This window comes from Notamacropus eugenii, chromosome 6 (genome assembly GCF_028372415.1).
Source record: "Notamacropus eugenii isolate mMacEug1 chromosome 6, mMacEug1.pri_v2, whole genome shotgun sequence".
Classification (NCBI taxonomy): domain Eukaryota; kingdom Metazoa; phylum Chordata; class Mammalia; order Diprotodontia; family Macropodidae; genus Notamacropus; species Notamacropus eugenii.
The window spans coordinates 92,988,426-93,009,769 of NC_092877.1; the positions used below are offsets into that span (position 1 = coordinate 92,988,426).

Genomic DNA, 21,344 nt, shown 5'->3' on the forward strand with positions numbered 1-21,344 from the left:
AAATAAATAAGCATATTTCCTGTTTCACACCCTAATGATAACATGCTGTCAGTCAATTAGTAAGAGTTTATTAAGGGTTTAGTATGTGCCAAGCATTACCTCAGTACTTTTATTGTTTGTTGACCTTAAAAAGCATGTGATTCAATATAGCAAAACTTGCCAACTCAGTGTCTCTTATGCATATGTCAGGAACCATGCACGATTTCTTGAAAAAAAAGAATTATGTGTTTCAAAGGTGAGAGTTCAATACTGACTGAGGGATTAAATGGTGTTTTAGAGAGAATTGAGAAGTCTCACTATGGCTATTACCATTAGTGAGAATTTTTGACTATTTCTGTTAGGGAAAATTTTTGAAACATCTTTTATCTTTATGGGCATTTATTGCACAAGGCAGTAATTTGGCAATTGGAGCCGGAACTGTCTAAATTATATAGTAACTCCACTATTTAGTTACTGATTTTCACAGGTGTTGATTTGAATGTATTTCCATTTGGCCACAAATTCATTGTGCTAATCAAGCAGCACTTACAAGTTTGACTCATTCAGACCACACCTGGTCAGCCTAGCAAATAATTAGCAGTGGGCTCCAAAGCAAGTCTTCATTCCAAATCCAAAGGCAAAAGCTCAAACTTGTGTCTTCATAGTTTGATTTTCTGTCTCTCCACTAGGTGAAACCTCCCAGGGTAGCACTATGTGAAAAAGAAAGCAATATCCCACAGAGAGTGGATGATAAATGCATCAACGCCATAAACCAGATTGGAAGCCTAGGAGTCCTGAGGAGAGAGAGGTTTATAAGCAGAACATAAAGGAAAAGCAGTTTAAATGTATGCCAGCAGACTGATATTTGGAAACTTCTAACTGGATGTGCCAGTATTTCAAAGACAAGTAGGGGGCATGAAGAGGGGAAATGTACATACTGTTTTAAAAAAAGGGAAGTAAAATATTGTAGGAACCATAAAATCCCTAAAAAGAGAAAGAATTTGCAGGGCTAGTGTTGAGAGAATTATATATGGGTAAGGAAACAACCAAATGGTTTAGGAAACAAGTTCTATAGCAGTTGGATTTCATCCAACAGACATTTTCCATAAGCCATAGGTTTGTGATGAGACTTCAAGGTCCAAAAATATTCATAGAGATGAGTTTCAGAGATCTGTGCTTTCTTTCCCCTTTTTGCACACATGAATTTTTAAATTCTAGTCATCATTTTGCAAAGGTAGGCAATATGACAAGGTATCAGGCTTAGTAGAGTGATGTTGTTTTAAAGTAAGTAGTTTTTCCTCCTCAATTGGGCCTTCCAAATCACATTTTGGGCACTCCTCTATAGCTTCAGAGAAGCAGTTATTTTAAAAAATTATCACAAGCAATAGTTGTCTCTGCTGCCATCTGGGTGAGAGGATATGGTCTATGGTCCTGAGGCTGTTAAAAATGCATTCCATATAGCAGTCTTTGGCAAGATCATTTTTTGTTTCTTTGTTTTGTAACACGTTTAGAAATATCCTCTGTCGCATAATGCAATGATCTTAAAGCACAGCTAGTTGGGAAATATAAAAAATGTTCTTATTGCAAAGTTAATCCCATTTTGGCATTATCTGAGACTTATTTTCTAATTTTTCATACAATATTCAATTTAAAAAATATTATCCTACATCAGTTAATTCAACTAGTTATGACATCAGAAGCTCAAACATTATTGGGATTTATTAATAATATGAATACCTAGCTTGTAAAGGTAACTTTAAGTTTGCAAAGTGTATTACAAATATTATCTGATTTTATCCTCATAATAACTCTGGGAGGTAGCTGTTACTATTATGCTCATTTACAGGTGAGGAAAATGAAATAAACAGGGTTAAGCAACTTACTCAGGGCAACATGAATAGTAATCAAGAGTAATCAAATTGTAATTGTCTGAGGCTACATTTGAATTCAGGTTTTCCCAGACCCCAAATCCAGAGTTCTATCCACTGTGCCACCTAGATGCCTAATATTAATAAGATAATGAGGACTGACAAATAAAATAATGAGGCTAAAACTATTAGTGAGAAAGGGAGGATGGCTCTTCTGTGGGAGGTTCAGAAAATCATTCAGACCATTAAATACATTCTATTGTCTAAACTATTTAATGAGCTATCATTACTGCTGACATATTCTCTACAGGGTATAGATAATTAGATGTTAAGAAGTATAACAAATTAGTACTGAAATATAAAAGGATTAGTCATTTGGGAATATTCTGAGTCCTTTCTTACTGTTTTCTTCCATTTCACTGATTGTTACAGTCCCATTTTATGAAAGGGTGTGAAGTGGGAAACTGACAAGCCTAACTCAATATTTCAATTTTACTCTTAAAAGTTCATAAAGAAATTGAAGTAAATGGACAAACCTTGTTCTGGGATACTGTCTGTGCTATCATTTATCAATGCCATTCATGAACTGAAAGTGAAACTATTGCCCTTGGTTTGTGAACTTTCATGAAATACAGATACACTTTTAAGAGAATATTTTCTTCAAAACTGAATAAATAACTTCCTCTACCAGCCTGTAAGCAGATCAGCTGCTATAGGGAGGTGGGCATTGTTCAAACATTGACAGTTGTCTTTTGAAGTTAAAAGCAAAAATTCAAGGAGAAGAACAATGCTTTGAAAAGCAGAATTGGCCACATAGAAAAAGAGAAACAAAAATTTACTAAAGAAAATAACTCCTTAAAAAGTAGAATTATCCAAATGGAAAAGGAGATACAAAAGCTCACTAAAGAAAAAAAATCTCAAAAATTAGAATCAAGCAACTGGAAGTATGAGGAATCAATAAACAATAAAACAAAAGCAAAAGAATGAAAAAATAGAAGATGTTATAGAATATCTAATTGGTAAAACAACTGACCTGGAAAATAAATCAAAGAGATTTAACAAAAGAAGTACAGAACTATCTGAAAGCCATAATCAAAAAAAGAGCCTAGATATAATTTTTCAAGAAATTATCAAGGAAAACTGCCCTGATATTCTTGAACCAGACAGTAAAATAGAAATTGACAGAACTTACCAATCACCTCCTGAAAGAGATGCCTAAATGAAAACTCCCAGGAATATTATAGCCAAATTCCAGAGCTCCCAGGTCAAGGAGAAAATGTTGCAAGCAGTCAGAGAGCCACAGTCAGGATAAAACAAGATTTAATAGCTTCTATATTAAAGGATCAGAGGGCTTAGAATGTGATATTCTGGAGGGCAAAGGAGCTAGGTTTACAACCAAAAATCACTTACCCAAAAAACTGAGCACAATCCTTCAGTGTAAAAAATAGACATTCAATGAAATAGAGGACTTTCAAGAATTCCTAATGAAAAAAGCAGAGTTGAATAGAAAATTTGACTTTCAAATACAAGACTCAAGAGAAACATAAAAAGGTAAACAGGAAAGAGAAATCATAAAGGACTTAATAAGGTTAAACTATTTGTATCCTACATGGGAAGATGATATTTAGAACTCCTAAGAACATTTTCATTATCAGAGCAACTAAAAGGAGTATATGCAGAAAGAGGGTACAGTTGTGGATTGAATATGATAGGATGATAGCTTAAAAATAAAATTAAGGAGGGGGAGAAAGAGGAATGCACTAGGAGAAAGGCAAAGGGAGAGGTAGAATAGGGTAAATTATGTCACATAAGATAGGTAAAAGAGAGCTTTTACAGTGGAGGGAAAGATGGAGGAAGTGTGGGGAATGCTTGAACCTTACTCTCATCAGAATTGTCTCAAAGAAGGAATAACATACACATTCAACTGTTATCCTATAGGAAAGGAAGATGAGAAGGGCCTAAGATAAGATGTGGGGGATGGTGATAAAAGGGAAGGTAGATTGAGGTAGGTGGCAGTTAGAAGCAAAACACTTTTGAGGAGGGATAGAGTGAAAGGAGAGAGAGAATAGAATAAATGGGGGTGGGGTGGGAAATAGGATGGAGGGAAACACAATCAGCAATCATAACTATGAAAAAATTTCTGAAGCAAATTTGTCTCATAAAGGCCTCATTTCTTAAATACATAGAGAAATGAATCAAATTTTTAAAAAATAAGTCATTCCCTAATTGATAAATGATTAAAAGATATGAAGTCAATTTTTAGATGATGTAATCAAACCTATTTATAGCCGTATGAAAAAATGCTCTAAATTACTATTGATTAAAGAAATGCAACTTAAAACAATTTTGAGGAATTACCTTCCACCTGTTAGATTGGCTAATAGCACAGAAAAGGTAAATAGTAAGTGTTGGAGGGGATGTGGGAAAATTGAGACACTAATGCACTGGTGGCAGAATTGTGAACTGATTCAGCCACACTGTAAAGCAATTTGGAACTATGCCCAAAGGTCTACAAAACCATGAATAACTTTTGAACTATATCTAGGTCTGTATCCCAAAGATGTCCCAAGAGATTTTTTTTTTAAATAAGGAAAAGGATCTATGTGTACAAGAATATTTGTAGCAGCTCTTTTCTGGTGGCAAAGAATTAGAAATTGAGGGAATGGCTGAATAAGTTGTGGTATATGATTATGATGAAATACTATTGTGATATAAGAAATGATGAGCAAGATACTCTCAGAAAAACTTGGAAAGACTTACATGAACTGATGCAAAATGCAATGAGTAGAATCAGAAGAATTTTGTATACAGTAACAGCAATAATGTTAGATACTCAACAGTGAATGACTTAGCTATTTTCAGTAATACAGTGATCCAAGACAACTCAGAAGGACTTATGACAAAAAATGCAATCCATCCCCAGAGAAAGAACTGAATACAGAGTGAAGTAAAATTTGTTTTTAACTTTCTTTATGTTGGATTAGGTTTTTTTGGTCTATGTTTTCTTTTATAGCATGACTAATATGAAAATGTTTCACATGACTATATGTGTGTGTGTATACATATACAGCATGTATAACCTATATCAAATTGCTTGCCTCTTTAATGAGAAGGGAGAGAGAATTTGAAACTCAAATTTTTAAAAATAAGTGTTGAAAACTGGTTTTACATGTAATTGGGGAAGAATAAAATACAAAATAATTGAAAAAGAAATAGCAAAACTTAAAAAAAAACAGAATTGTACTGGGTTATCACATATTTCATAATAATTTCCATGACATATTATACTATAATCTAGTATTTTTCTAGTTAGTGGTTTGGGAGTAAGAAAAATGTTTACCATAGAAACTAATTAGAAGTCAAAGTGTATATCCTATGGTGCTTCAGGGTAAACATGGTTGGAAATTATGCTCTTCATCTTGGCTTTTCTATGTCACAAAGAATGCTTTGACAGAATTGATTTTTGTCAAGTATTCCATTTAACCCTTGTCTCATAGAAATAAAAAATATACAGCCAGAAGCAAAGAGAAAAGTTGTTCATTTTTTTAATAAATGGATAACTGAATCCACATATTATGCCAAAGTGTAGATGAGTAACCAAAATAGCAACATAATTACACGTTCAATTCAATTCATCAAGTATTTATTTAACAACTACTATGTGCCAGACATTGTGCTGGGGGCTAGGAATATAAAGATTAAAACAAAATGGTGCCTGCCCTCAAGGAGTTTACATTTACATGACACTATTTTTTTTTTTGCACCACTCTTATCAGTGACTCAGAGAAAAATCTAATCAAAATATTATGCTAAACTGACAAAGAGTTCATTAAATTCTTTAAGCCTATTCTCCTGAATCCCAAACATTCTTTCCGCCATAAACATTAGGGCTCAAAGGATTTCCATGAAATTTTCATAGAGATTAGACAGACTTCTTTGGGAGAGGACTTGGATTTAAATCCTAGCTTTGATATTTAATGTGTAATGCTCAGCAAGTACTTAAACTTTCTCAGCAGTAAATAGAGAATTGGACTTAGAGTCAGGAAGATCTGGATTCAAAGCCTACCTCTGACTTTACCCTCATGTGACTATTAGCAAGTCACTTAAAATATAAGCCTCAGTTTCCCCATTTATAAAGTGGAAACAGTAGTACTGTAGTACTCATCTCACAAGACTGTTGTGAGGTTCAAATTAGATAATGGACAGAAAGTGTTTTTGCACACTTTAAATAACTGTATAAATGTCAGTTATTATTTGTAAATGTACTAGATATTCACTTATATTTTTAGGTTCTAAATTCTATGATCTATGAATAATATCATGCCTTAATCTTGATGTATAAAGTCAACTTGTTCATATTTTACCATCCTGCTCACAATATTTCACAACTGAAATAAGTTATTCATCTTTTCATTATACATATTATATCATATCATATCTCAGTCTTTGAATAGTATTAAAATACATACTTCGATCAATCTCATACTCTGTCAACACAACTGCAAATAATCCAACGAAAACTGAAAGGTTCATTTATTCATGTAGGGGGATATATATAGAAAAGCATCCATATGATCAATCTCATCTCTTATTTGGTGACTTTGGAAATATGCAGACACAACTGAAAATGTTACAGTGTATGCTTGGAATTTATTTACACTCCCTGTGGGCATTAATCAAATGTATTCAGGTAACAAAGAATCATTCTTTTCTTGAAGTCTTATCTTGCAATAAATGTTAAGAAATTACTAATCTTCAGGAGATCTTTTTTTTTTTGCTAACACATTAAAAAAGAGTTTTAATTTCATATCTATTGATTTGATCTCAATCTAGGACTTTTAAATTATCATAATATTGCAATTCTTTTTTGTATCCAGATTTTTTATTTGTTCTGTTTCTCTTTCATATTAAATAAAATTTTTATTAAAGCCAAATGTGTACATTATCTTAGTAGCATTTCCAAAATACATATATAATGTAACTTTTCTCAAAAATCTAAAACAACAAATTATTTATATGTGATTTGCACAGTGGGTATCTAGTGAATGTATGTTGAACTCAGTGAGAATAGTGCTGTATGCAGCCTTTTATTGCGAGGATGGAAAGTTCAAAAACATTTTCCATTCAATAAAGGTTTTTATATAAACATCATAATCCAATAACACAAAACTAGCTCTTAAAGCACAAAAAGAAGTGGGAAAGGATTCCTATGAACTTTCTTTCACAAACTAGAAAATGTGTTTTAAACTTCCTTTTTTAATTTTCGTGCATATCATGTAATACATAATTCATCCATAATATTAAGGTTACTATACTATATTGCTAACATTTATATAATACTTGGGGTTTGCAAAGCATTTTATGTCTATTACCTAATATATCAATTGTAACTTTATGTCATTTTGTTAGCACACGTCTGGCATAACTATTTTTTAGAAGCAACATAAAGATAAAAAAAAGACTTTTTCCATTACCTGGTATCAAGAAAAGGAAAGTCATTTATTACAATTGATTACTCACCTTTGGATGTCTTGAAATAATCTGGCAAAATTAAAATGAACATGATCATTATCACCACTAATAACCTGAGAAGAGCCGGTTTTGTCATATTGAAGCACATGGCATGAAATAACTCACGTCTAGTGCAGTGGTGGTGTGTTTCTTCCTGGTTTGTTTCATTTTTGTGGTATATTACGTTAGTGCAACATACTTCAGACTTCCTTTTGGGGTAAGACTTTTTTATTGTTGTTGCAAAGAAGTCTGAAGAGAGACTTCATTTTTTCTGGGTAGCTTTTCCATTAAGAAAATATTCTCTAATAAGCATTTTCAAGACATCTTCTAAAAGTGAAATTTAAATAAATACATAGGCAAGGGGTTTTGTTCCTGTCTTGTTTTGTAGATGTTTGTTCATGTTTATCAATTTGTGTAGAGAAATATAATTCCACTCTCCAGCTGCCAAAGAGAAAGTAATGCATGCATGTAAATGTCCCAGGAAGCATGGATCCAGGAAATAGTACATTCAGAAGCTAGTAAACAGGGTGGTACTTCACTAGAAGGGAAAACTCAAGAGGCAAGCAGAATTTTAGTGCTATTTTGCCAAAGTATACATGGTAGCAGTAGGATTAGGATGAGATACCATTAGGATTCCATTATTCCTGTAAATGTTGTAGTTATCATCACACAGTCCACATTTTCTGTTTCATTTCAAGATAGATCTTTCATTATAACAACCACAGTGAAATCATATACATACTTCATGGACTATAGACAAGAATGCAGGGAAAATGTATGGTCAATAACACATATGTAAAAACAAATATACTGACTTAGGAAACATATATCATGTAGTACCTTATATTATTTTAGTGTAGCGATTTTGATTCTTTGGGGAATTTGATTTTCTTTCTTTTTCATTTCTGGCTAAAAGGTAGCAATATTTTTTTTTCCTCTCTGTTCATGTAGGGCAGAGAGGTGGTGCAGTGGATAGAATGCCAGACCTAGAGTCAAGAAGACTCATCTTCCTGAGTTCAAATCTGACCTCACACACTTACTAGCTGTCTGACCTTGGGCATATCCCTTAACCCAATTTGCCTCAGTTTCCTCATCTATAAAATGAGCTAGAGGAGGAAATGGCAAACCACTCCAGCTTCTTTGCTAGATGGAGTCCTGAAGAATCGGAGCCAACTGAAAAAATGACTGAATAAAACAACAGCCCATGGAGGGTGATTGAGGAGAAGAAGATTTTTCTACTGGAATGAAGCACATGGACTGGGAGTTGGCAGCAATTTTTTTTGAGAAATAAAGAGTTAGGAGACTAAGGGGCCCAGAATCAATGATAGAGGGATGCAGTGCAGTATAGTGAGGGAATACTAGATCTGGAGTCAGGAAACACTGGCTCAAATTATGCCCCTCACCCTTATTAGTCATGTGACCATGGGTAAAATTTCTCAGCCTCTCTGCACCTCAGTTTCCTTATCTATAAAATGGAAGAAAAAATCCCAACCTATAATACCTAATGGGGTTGTTCTGAGAATCAAATGAGATATATCCAAAGCACTGTACAAGCCTCAAAAAGCTATAGTGTTAACTATTAACATTATATTGGAGGTGTGGGGGTTAAAGAAGAAAGCGAGCTGTGGGAATTTCTCTCTGTAATGATGGTAAGGCTACTAGGGGCCTTGGACAAAGTAGAGGCAAGGTCCAGCAGCAAGTGCTGGAGAAAGGACTGTGAGGAAAAGCCGATTATTTTACTCTTTGCTCGCAAACATTTGAAACTTCGAAAAAGTTTGTCCCCACTAATATGGCAGTAACGTCACTAGCAGAGCTCCAGAAGGGGACTAAGAACATAAACAAAAAATGGAACCAAAGCTGGGTAACTAGAATTTGAGGAAAAGAAATCACAAAGTTGCTTTCACATTGGCTGCTAGTGTATTTAAATCCTCACAGTAGCATTAACAAAAGCAAATTAATATCCTCTTGTTTTAACGAGACTAATTATATATTTGACTCCAAATGGGGGTTCCTATCCTGGGGTCTATGAACTTGGGTTATAAAATAATTATAACTATATATCAATTGTTTTCCTTTGTTATCCTATGTAATTTACTTCATGTATTTAAAAATATTATTCTGAGAAAGGATTAAAACAGCTTTATCAGCCTACCAAAAGGGTCCATGATACAGAAGTTAAGTACTCCTGCCCCAAAGGAACAAGTCTTCTATTAAGTCCTAAAATTTGCATATTGTCATGTATGTTTTATCAATACGCAGCTCTTGGCCTTTAATCTTGTGAAATAAAAATAGTCACATAATTACAGGCTCTGGAATTTATTAGTTACTTTTTTTGTAAGCTATTTTAAGAACTTCAAACTTTGCTAAAGTTCCTGGTCCCAGGTCTCCAGGGTCTTTAATTTTATAAGTTCATCTAGCGTTCATCAGGTCCAACTACAACTGACTTACACTGAGTAAAGTCACAAGCTTCTGATTTGTAAAACATGAAGTTAACTTTTTTCCCTCCCCCATTCCTTCCATCTTCTACGTATTACTAAAACTTGGCTCCTGCTGATAACACAACCAACCAGGTCACCTGGATACTAGATACCTTCATTCATTAGTTGAGGTGAGGGATCTAGAACATTCTTTGCTCCCCATTGCCACTTCCAGGTTCTCTCCCTACCACCATCACTCAGCAACCTTTCCTCTTTTGAGGTTCATGCTGTTCATCTCTACTACCTGATCAAAATCCTGATAGCTGTTGTTTACAGATATCCAGGTCTTCAACAAGATTGGTAGCTGGTTCACATTTTTCTCTCCTCTCCAACTCCTGCCCTCCTACTTGGAGATTTCAATAAACATATTGACTCTCCTTCAAAAACCTTAACCACTCAGTTCCTCAACATAGTCATTTCCCATGACCTTCTCCTTTAGCCCACCTCTGTCACACATAAAGATGGTCATATCTTTGATCTTGCCATCATGCACAAATATACCACCATCTTGTTCAAGAACTCCAAAATCTCCTTATCTGACTATTGACTTTTCACCTGTCCCTCTGCCTTTCCTTACCAAACCCTACTCTCTTTGTCCACATTGTGACCTCCAATTCTTTGACCCTTCAATTCTCTCCCGGGTCATCTCCCCATCACTAGTCATTCTCTCCTCTTTTTTTCCATCTTGACTCTTTCATGAACCAATTCAAATCTACACTTTTTCTCTTAAGTCCCTAGCCACTTTTTCATTTACTGATGGTCCCCTGATAAGCCTCAGCCTTGAATCACTCCCACCATCTGCCATCATTACTCCTACATACATGCTGCTGAAGGAAGGTAGAGAAAATCATGTAACTAATCTGACTGAGTCTACTACTGTGCCTCCCTTATCAACTCACTATTCCACCCTCCATAGCAACTCTCCCAAACTTTTTCATCCCTTGTCACACCTTCTATGGCTCACTCTTCCCCTAAACTCTCAGGTGAGAACTTTGCTTCATGTTTTATGAAAAAAAATTGAGGCCTTTCACCATGAGTTCCCTCTTCTCCCCTCTTTATCTCATATTACTCATATACCTTTTGCTATTATTTCCTCCTTCACCCCTGTCTTACATGATGAAATGGTCTTACTCCTTATTAAGGATAACACCTGTACCTGGTGTAACAGCAAGCACTCCAGCATACACAAGAGAGCCTGCTGCATAGGTTTTTAGATCTGTTTTTCTAAGGAAAGCAACCTTAAAAGGGTAAACAATCTTACTTTGATCAAGCACATATATTATTCATTTAGTTAAGGTAAAAAGGCAGCACCCCGAAGTTCAGAGAAAATACAAACAGAAATTACAAACAAAAAGACCAACAGACAAGGCTTCCAACTGTCTGACCATAAACAATACATACATTGTTACCAGAGAGAGGAGCACCAACGTCTTGGTTTTCAAAGCTGGGAGCTCCTTAACAGCTACCCAGAGTCTAGTCTGGACTAATCACACAAACACTCTTCCAATGATTTTAGCCCCAAAGTAAAACCTTACCTCAGAGTATATAAACACTTTTCAGAGCTGGAGGGCACAAACCCTCTTGACCCAGTGCCTCATTAACAATCAACAAAAAGTGTGGGCCTTCATGTAAAACAAGTCTCCCCTAATCAAGCTTCCCTTAGTAGCCCCCACCTGTGGCCTATTAACGAGTGGGGAAGATTTTTAACTCCCATTACACCTGCTCAAATGATCCTATTTCATCCCATCTCCTCCAATATATCTCCCCTCTCTCATCCCCTCTATTGGAGATTATGTACAAACATGTCCATGTCTCAACCATCCTCAAAAACTCTCACTTAATCCTTTTATCTCCACTAACTATTGTCCTGTGTATCTTATACTCTTTGTGACTAAACTCCTTGAAAAGTTCATCTACAATGGGGATCTCCATTTTCTCTCCTATTACTCATTTCTTAACCCCTTATAAACCAGCTTCCAATCTCATCATTCCACCAAAACTACTGTCTTCAAAGTAACCAATGACTTCTTAATTGCCAAATCCAATAACCCTTTCTCATTTCTTACTCTCCCTGACCTTTCTGCAGCCTTTGGCATTATGGATCACACTGTCCACTTTGGTATTTATTCTCTTCTCTTTAGGTATTCAAGAAACTTCTCTCTCTTGGTTCTCCTAATAGGCCCCTCCTTCTCAGTCCCCTTTGTTAGATCCTTATCTAGATCATTTTCTCTAACCCTAGGTGTCCCACAGACTTCCATTCTGGGGTCTCTTCTCCCTCTATACTACTTCTCCTAGTGATCTTATCAGCTCACATGCATGTAATTACCATCTCTGCTCACTATTCTTAAATCTACCCTATGTTCTCTGTTAAACCTCCAATTTTGCATCTCCAGTTTTCTTTTACACATGTCAGACTGGATGTCAGACATCTTAAACTCAACATTTTCAAAACCAAACTCATTTATCTTCTCTCAAAAAATCCTCCCACACTCCTAAATTCCCTATTACTATAGAGAGCAATCTTATCCTAGTAGTCCCTTAGGTTTGAAATTAGGTGACATCCTCACCTCTTCACTATCTCACTTCTCATATCTAATTTGTTGCCAAGGCCTGTCCATTTCACCTTTGCAACATCTCTTAAATATGCCTCTTTTTTTCCTCTGACTGCTACCACTCTGGAGCAGGCCTTGATCTCCTCATCAAACTTGGACTGTTTCAATAGTCTTCTGGTGAGTCTGCTAACCTCAAGTCTTTCCTCATTCCAATCCATTCTCCACTGAGCCTCCAAAGTGATTTTCTTAAAAATTCAGGTCTGGCCATGTCATCTCCCTACTCAACAAACTCCAGAGGTTCCCTATGGCTTCTAGATTGAAACAAGAAATTCTCTGTTTGGTGTTCAAAACCCTTTATAATATAACTCTTTCATATTTTTCCAGTTTTCTCATACCTCAATCCCTTCCATGATTCTTTGATTCAGAGATGGTGAAAGGTTATTCCACAAACAAGACATTTCATCTCTCAGCTCCAAGAATTTTCTCTGGTTGTTCCCCAAGCTTGGAATGATCTCTTTCTTTGTCTCTGCCTCCTAATCTCCCTAGCTTCCTTCAAGTGTCAACTAAAATTCCATTTTTTTAGGATGCCTTTCCCCACCCCTCTTATTTTAATGCTATCCTTTTATTTCCTATTTATCCTGTACCTAGCTTATTTGTACATTTTTGCTTGTTTGTTTGTTGTCCCCCCTATCAGATTGTGAGGTCCTTGGAGGTACGGACTGTTTTTTGCCTCTTTTTCTATCCCTGTGCTTAGCATAGTACCTGGTGCATAGTTAGCATTTAGTAGATTTTGATTGACTGAAGAAGAAGTTCTATAGGGGACAAATTTCTTGGAGAAATGAAGTAATTGGACTAAGTAATCCCAGAAGTCCTTTTTCAGCAATAAAAGTCTAGAATTTTGTAATTCTGTATGTTGATTCTCCTTGTCTCACCACTCACCTAAAGTCACAAAGAAGAATACATTACCTCCCCTTTTCTACTTCTTTTCTCTTCATCTTTATTACTAGCCACTTCTGGGAGTTTCTTCTCCAATACTGTATTGATCAGGTATTTTTGCTTATGGTTAGAGTAATTTTGCTTCTTAATGAGAAGATCTTTCCCATGCATTATTAGGCCCATGTGACCTGCCTGGGTCACATGGAATCTGAGTCACATGGATCCTGTGGTGGGAGGAGCTTGATGAATGGGTGGAACAGGAAGAGGTGGAGCTAGAGCAGAGCTGAGAGGAAGTTTGTCAGATTGCTGTCAGAACTGAAGGACAAAGGCAAGCAGGCTGCTAGCTAGCACAAGTGGAAGGGCTTGTTTATGATTTGTTTAATGGAGTTGCTTTGTGGGAAACCTAGCAGGGGGAAGGCTTGGGGCTGGTGTTGCCCTCTGCACTGTTATTGTGTACACATGTTTTTGTTACTATGATGGATTTGGCTTTCTGGTGTCTGAACAAATGTTTTGGTTCTGTCTTCCATATGGACAGTCTGTTGTATTTCACGATTCAGAATTGTGCCAACAAATTGATGGCCATCGTAGGTGCTGTGAATATCACATTGGTTCTACAAATACTATGCCTACATCACTGTTGAATCATATGATCTGTTGGATTTGGGTGAGCAGCAGGAGTCTAAGTCATAATTGCATGCACCTTTTCCCACTGTTCAAAATTTTATTTTATTTATTAAGGTTTAACCCTGCAAATGGTATTGTACTAGGTGTTATAGACAACATATAAAAGAAATGTTATTGTTGTAATTCAGGAACTTACAATCTAGCTAAGAAAAAACATATATATTACACAATTGAATGTTATAGTCTTAAGAGTAGCAACTCTTCCCATCTAAGTAACAATGAAAAATAATATATTGCTATATCATAAGCACCCAAATGAATGCTATAGACAATAGGTGTTGAAAAGAAAAGAGCCCTTGTTGGTTTCAATGATTGAGAAAGACTTCATGAAAGAGGTAGATGTTGAGCAGAGCATAAAGGATGAGTAGAGTTTGATTAGGTTGCAGGGGAATGAACATTATAGCTGAGGAAGCAGCAAAAATAATGGTTATGGGAAAGTCAGGAGATTAGCATGTTCAGAGTACAGTGAGGGGAGAGATTAGCCTCATTAAAGCAGAAGGTTCATGTTTGAGATTGGTGAGAGAAAAGATCAACTAGAAAGAGAGAAACCAAATCATAGAAAATTTTGAATGTCAATTTGGCAAGTTTGGACTTTTAACCAGTATGCAATCGGAAACCATTGTAGTTTTTTTTGGGGGGGAGGGGAGTGTTTGTTTTGGTTTTAGAGGCAATTAAGTGGTTAAGTGACTTGACCACAGTCACACAGCTAGTAAGTGTCTGAGGCCAGATTTGAACTTGGGTCCTCCTAACTCCAGAGCCAGTGCTCCATCCACTGCACTACCTCATTGTAAATTTTTTAAAGAAGGGAATTATCATGATGATAGTGGCCTTTTAGGACATCTTGTAGCAATGTGTGATGGATGATTAGATACTGGGGAAGGGGAAACTATAAGAAGGAAGGTCAGTTGGAAGACTGTTGCACTTCTATAGGCATGGAGTGGCATTTGATGGCACTGGGTAATGGCATTGGGTATGTAGGGAGATATATTGAAGGTAAATTTTGAAGAAAAATGCACAGTTCTTATGACTGATAGGATATAGAAAAGTAGAGAGGAGGAAAGAGTCAAAGATGTAAACTTTAGGAAATGATGGTTAGGGAAGTGATTTGGGAAGGATGATGATGAGTTCAGTTTTAGACACATTAAATTTAAGTTGATGATGTAATAGTGATGTCATATCAGATGAGTTATAGGAATGGAACTTGGATGAAATATCAATCAAGACTATCTTTGATACTTCAGCATGTAGGTAATACTGAACTAACCCTATCTCATGGTTTCAAGTATAGAAAAGAATGTGCAATAAGATGGGCAGAAGATCCAAGGACAGAGTGTTTGGGATATTTGCAGTTAAGAGGTAGGAGGAGAAATAAAATATAGAAAAGGAAAAATAAAGGATATAAGAGGAAAATTTTAAAAATCTCAGCATCACAGAAACCAAAGGGAGAGGAAAATTTGTAAGTTCTACATGTTTGCAGTGAGTTAAAGTATGAATATAAATGACATTGTATTTGTAGACTAAAGTATAAATTATGTTAACTGAAAGTTATTTTGTGGATTCTGGAACAACTGGGTTATTTAGTTTTAGATAGTAAATTAGGTTAGACTATTGGCACTTTGTCCTAGGGTATAGAAATATAAAAGATGCAAATACTTGAAATAATATTTTTAAACTATGAAATTTGCTGTATTTACATGTTGATGATACATATACGCCAGCAGCTTGAAACAACTGAATCTAGTATCTAGTTACAAAGCTACCAGATGGCATGCACATTGTCAATAACACTCATTTGTGAGCCACTCTCATAGCCAATTCCCCCTCCTACTCAACTGAATTTGTCTTAATTACATCTAGTATTATTTTCTTATCATGAATTACAAAGATGATTTGAAGCATTCACATGGTGTTGATTTTCCTCCAGCCCTCCAAATTGCTAGCTGTGGCCCTGGTTTAAATGTAGACTAATGCCAGCTTGGAAATTATAGTTCTGTCCTCTTTGCAGCTTCACATTTCAGTTAGTTTAGAGAAGTACTTTTGTTCATTGTCCAAAGATCCTTATAACAAGAAATATCATATTTAATGAACATTAAGTATGCATACACTACTCACTTGACTATGATTGTTGGGGTTTAGGAGCAAATAATGTTTTAACTTGAAGTGATCTGGGTTCGTCTCAATTCTTTCACTTCCTATACTAACTACACAATCACTTAGCTTGAGCAAATCACAACCTCTCAGCCTCTGTTCCCTCTTCTACCAAATGAGAATAATGATGTTCATATTTCATAAACCTAAAGTTGTTAGGAAAACATTGCCCAAGTTTTCCGTTGACTCCATCATTTTGAGCATGTCTTCACTATTGCATGATTAGCATGACCAATATTTCTTTCCTGATTGCACCACTATGCAGTCAGACCACAGCAAAGGGGTTCGGATGAATGTTATAGCCAGGTTTTGGGGAACTGTTAAGGAATAATCTGGCTAGATACAATTGCAATAATCTTGTCGGAACATAAACACATATATAAACTCAAAATTCTAGGGTCCAGATCCATCCAAGAGAGGCTATAAGAGAAAGAAGGAAACATTGGGGTTACAAAACTGCTTCTAATGTTCACTAGCTATGTGACCTAGGTTTCCTAATGTATAAAATGGGAATAATCCTTGTAGTATATACCTCATAAGTTTGTTATTATTTTTCAGTCTGACTCTTCATGACCTCATTTGGGGTTTTCTTGGCAAAGACACTGGAGTTGTTTGGCATTTCCTTCTCTACCTCATTTTACAGATGAGAAACTGAAACAAACAGGGTTAATGGACTTGCCCTGAGTCACTTGCCCTGGTTACTAAGTGTTTGAGACCAAATTTGAGGAAGATGAGTTTTTCCGACTTCAGGTCCAGCACTCCATCCATTGTACCCACTTCACAAGTTATCAGATCCAATAATATATGTCAAGCACTCTGAAAACTTTAAAGCTCTTTCTAATATATAACTGTCAGATTATTATTATCAACAATAAAATATAACAACACTTTACTTTCTAAGAATGCTCAGTTAATGACTAGAAGAAGGAAGAAGAGATAGCAAAGAAAAAAATCAGAGAGGTAAGAGAAAAACTGTGAACGTCAAGCCCTCCAGACTTCCCTGATAGCTCAAATTTGGTCAAAGACCAAACAAGAAATCACTAAAATGTTAAGAAGTATGGCCAAAGTCAGGGTTCTTCCAAGTTTTAGTTATAATGTCTAAGGAAACCACTGATATTGCCCATTCATTTAGCTGTCAATGCTTAGAAACAGAAATCTGAAGGAAATGTGATCTTTTCCATCTGGAGTCATGAATCATTTACTTGAGAGTCCAGGGGAAAGAATGGAAATGATGTTCAAATTAAGTGCAAAGTTAAAGGGGCAATTTAACTAGCCTATTATACATTGGGTCCTAAAATTAATGGAAAACATTCTCCTTTATGTTTTTCACAAGAATAACTACCTAGTACAAATTAAAATTTGATTATTGATTTGTGTTTAGTGCTTCAGATTAAATTTTTAATGCCCACCAACATATAATGAGCCTAGCTGAGAATTTTTCATTACATTTTAACTAGTAACCTGGTTCTCATTAGTATTAATGTGATTCATAGTCACAAGCCTTTTGTGTAGAAGAAAAAAATAAAAAACTGTCCCTACACACAGAGATGTCCTAGAGCCAAGTCAAAGCAGGTATCTGAGAGCCAACTGCTAAAATTTCAGTATGAAACCTTAGCAATCAGGAAATGCTATAAATCAGAGCTTGATTTATTATTTTGTTGATTGTCTAGATTTAAGAAAGTCATGTGAGAATGTTAATACTGCAGACTAAACATTTATCAGTACACTCCCGCTGATACCCATTATAGTCATACTGTATGTCAGGTCAAAAAGTTAACATAATAAGTGCTTTCTATGTGCCTGGCACTGTGCTGGGAATGCAAATTCAAGTAAAAAGAAAGTCCCAGACCTCAACAAGTTTACATTCTAATGGGAGAAGATAATAATATATATAAAAGGGATTAAGATGCAGAGTGGGGGAGAAGGTAAAGGAGAACTAGAGGAAATGTCCAGAAAGTCTTGAATGAAGCCAAGAGTGGAGTAAAGGAATGTATATAGGGCATTCTGGGTGCTTCCTATAAACTGAAGTTCCTAGAGGAATTCACTAATTCAGATGATGGGATTGTAGGAACATAAGGATCTTCCAGGAAGACAAACCTGCCTGAGTATGGAGAAGTCTAGAGAGTCAGGAGTGGAGCCAGTAGAAGGAGAAAAACAAAGTGAGGATAAGGCTGGCCTTGGCATTTCCTCAAAATATAGGTTCTTGGAGGAACTCAGCAATCAGAGGACCCTAGACATGCGTAATACCTAAGTCTCATCTTAGAGCCTTTCATGGAATTTTTTTTAGAGTGGGGACAAAGTTAGAGAACTTGATTTTCTTTGGGGTCAGTCACAACCCTCCCACAGGACTGAGGGATCTGGTTAAGTCTAGTTCTCTTTAGAGCTCCCTGAAGAGATGACCCATATAATCTGAGGAGCTCTAGCTACACCCAGAATTTCTCAAGAAATCTTGATTTGCAGTAATGGAAAGAGCATTGCCTTGGGAGTCACAGTATCATTAATCTAAGGCTATAAAGGACCCCAGAGGGTATCTAATCCAATCATCTCATCTTAAAGGTGAAGAAACAAAGGCTCAGGGAAGTCCTATGAGCAATAAGTATCAAAGGTAGTATTTTTAACATACTCTCTGACTCCAGAGGTAATATTCTTTCTAATGTAACATTAGGTTCTGTGTTCCTGTCTTGGATAGTGAGTCTCATCACTCCTTTGGACCCATTTCCTCACCAATGAAATGAAGGTATTAGACTAGATGTCATCTAGCTCTAATTAAAATTTCTACCTTTAAATCTTATGATATAGTGTTAAATATCTAAGAAAATATTAGCAATATATTCACTTATACTAACCTAAAGCCGTTTTTTCCTAGCTACAAATTTACAGGTTAGCCGCCACAGTGTCAGTATTTTATAAGGTTTTTAATAAAAAAATCTAGTTTGCTAGTTTTTAACAGTTTTCAGGTTTTATTCTGAGGATGTATAAGGTCCAAATCTGCAGTAATTTTTACTTGATTACATTGATTTCTATATTTGATGAAGTACCCATTAAAATGAATAGGAATTTTGAGTATGGGTCAATTCTATCATGTTTTATTAATCTAGGTTTAAATCAAGTGACATTTTATAGCTTTAATATTGCTTCTGTGATGGTTGAAATGAATCACATACACTTTTGAAGGAGGAGGAATAAAGAATTTCTATCCATCAGAAACCATAAAGCTCTAGACCTAATATTTTAATCAGTATTTTGTTTGAACTATAATGAAGACATTTGATTTTCCTTTATTTGTGACTAGTAGGGAGATTATTTCATGCTGTTTTTATTGCTTTATACAAGGTCATTATAAAAAAAATCCATTAAGAACTACAAATAATGGAGAGTAAAAAAAAGAAAAAAACTAAAAATAGCTTACCAAATTTTTATATTCAAATCTTTCATTGCTTTCCATATGAAACAATTTATAGTTTTATATAACTTTAGGATCTAAGTGTGCTATGGCTATAATGTGATGAGATAACTTTTCTGTAATTTATAGAAGTTAATCATCGCATTACCTTGCCCTCAATAAATCTTGATCCTTTGACAATTCACATTTTGGCATATAATGATCATGTTATCAGATATCCAATTTGTTGTGTTATGTAATTTACCCATGTAAAATTCAGTTTAACAAATATTTATTAAGTGCCAACCAAGTACAAGGGTTAGTTTCAATTTCCTCCGCAGCACCTACTTGCCCTGACATCAACATCAGAAAATATGCCTTGAAGGTCTTAACCTTTCACCTCTAATACTCTAATCCTGGGTCTCCACTCTCCTGATTGGCAAATGCCTCACATAGTAAGTGCTTAATGAATGTGTGTTTATTCACTCAATGTCCATTCAATATACGTTATAATATGCCGTTACATGCAGGTTCTGAAGATACTAAGACAAAAAATTAAAAACTGATTCTGCTCTCAGAGTTTATATAGTGAGGGGGTGGAGAGAAGGGTAAACATATATTCTGCTAGGTAGGTAATGAATTATTTGCCCTAGAGAAATCTGGAAAGCAGGTGAGTTATATTTGGTACTCTCCTTCTGTACCTGATGTTCTTTCTCTCAGGAATCCCCTCTGGTTTACTGTTAAGAATTAGTAGCTTGTGTTCTAGTCTTGACTCTGTCACTCATTAGATGTGTCACCTTGAAAAAGTCACTTAGCCACTCTGGGCATCTGTGAAAGAAGGGGATTAGACTGTCTGATATCTAATGTACCTTTCAGCTATGTAATTCTGTTGATGCATTTGTTGCTTTTTGTTCTTGGAATGCATAATTGGTCTAAAATTATTCTACTGAAGTTTAGCCAAAGATTTTGGTCATTTTTTTCTGTTCTCCCATCCCCACCCCACACTCTAAAAAGTCTAAAGGGTCATAGAAAAAGTTCCTACTTGATATATTCTGTCCCCAGATTTCTCTAGACCAGGAAGTCACTACTCTAATTTGTATTTGGAATGATATCTTTGTGTGATACTGTTCTTGTATTCCAACATTCCCATAGAGAAAGATTTGAAAAAAGGTGACAATTCCTGAGTAACTGTAAAAATTGCACAGGGAAATAAATGGAACAATCTTTTTTTTTATTAGTTGAATCTGAAAAAGTGATAGTGAACCTCTTTTATGACATCCCTTTATTCCTCCAGAACCTACTAAATCCATAACTGTCATATATTTAGTTTGCAAATAAATAAAGCTAGGTAAATGAATAGATAAGCAAGCAAGCAACAACCTGGGATCATTTGTAGTATCCCCTTAAAATAAGTGCTGATGATCTCTATGACCTTAGTTAAATCCTTTTACTTCACTGGACTTGTTTCCACATCTCTAACATGAGAGAGCTGAACCAGAAGACTTCTAAGTTTCCCTCTAACTACACCTCCTATGAATGACCCCCTACTTTTTTCAAACAATTCTGCCATCCTCCTTCTGTTTAGCCAAAGATTATTAGAGAAAACAAAAACAAAATAACAGTCAAATAGTTCTGCCTTTGTTATTATTGTCCTATCTTCTCCAAGCAATGTTGCTATCCTTTCTTGGATTTTCCTCCTGTCCTCCACAGAGGTGTTTTATTTTAAAGCCCTTTTTGTTTCTTTCCTGACTTGATTCATTCAAAGTTTTTGTGCTCCTGATATTGTTCTCACAGGACTATGTCACTC

The 21,344-nt window shown here is 35.5% G+C and overlaps 1 protein-coding gene across 1 annotated transcript in view; it reads right to left on the reverse strand.

Moving 5' to 3' along the window:
• Positions 1-7,509, reverse strand: part of TMEM156 (transmembrane protein 156) — a 57,881-nt gene extending 50,372 nt beyond the window's left edge. Inside the window, exon 1 of the mRNA XM_072620494.1 lies at positions 7,368-7,509. Within this exon, the coding sequence (XP_072476595.1) occupies positions 7,368-7,467 (100 nt within the window). The 5' untranslated portion in view covers positions 7,468-7,509. The remainder of the gene's footprint in view (positions 1-7,367) is intronic.
• Between the last annotated feature and the right edge of the window lie 13,835 nt (positions 7,510-21,344).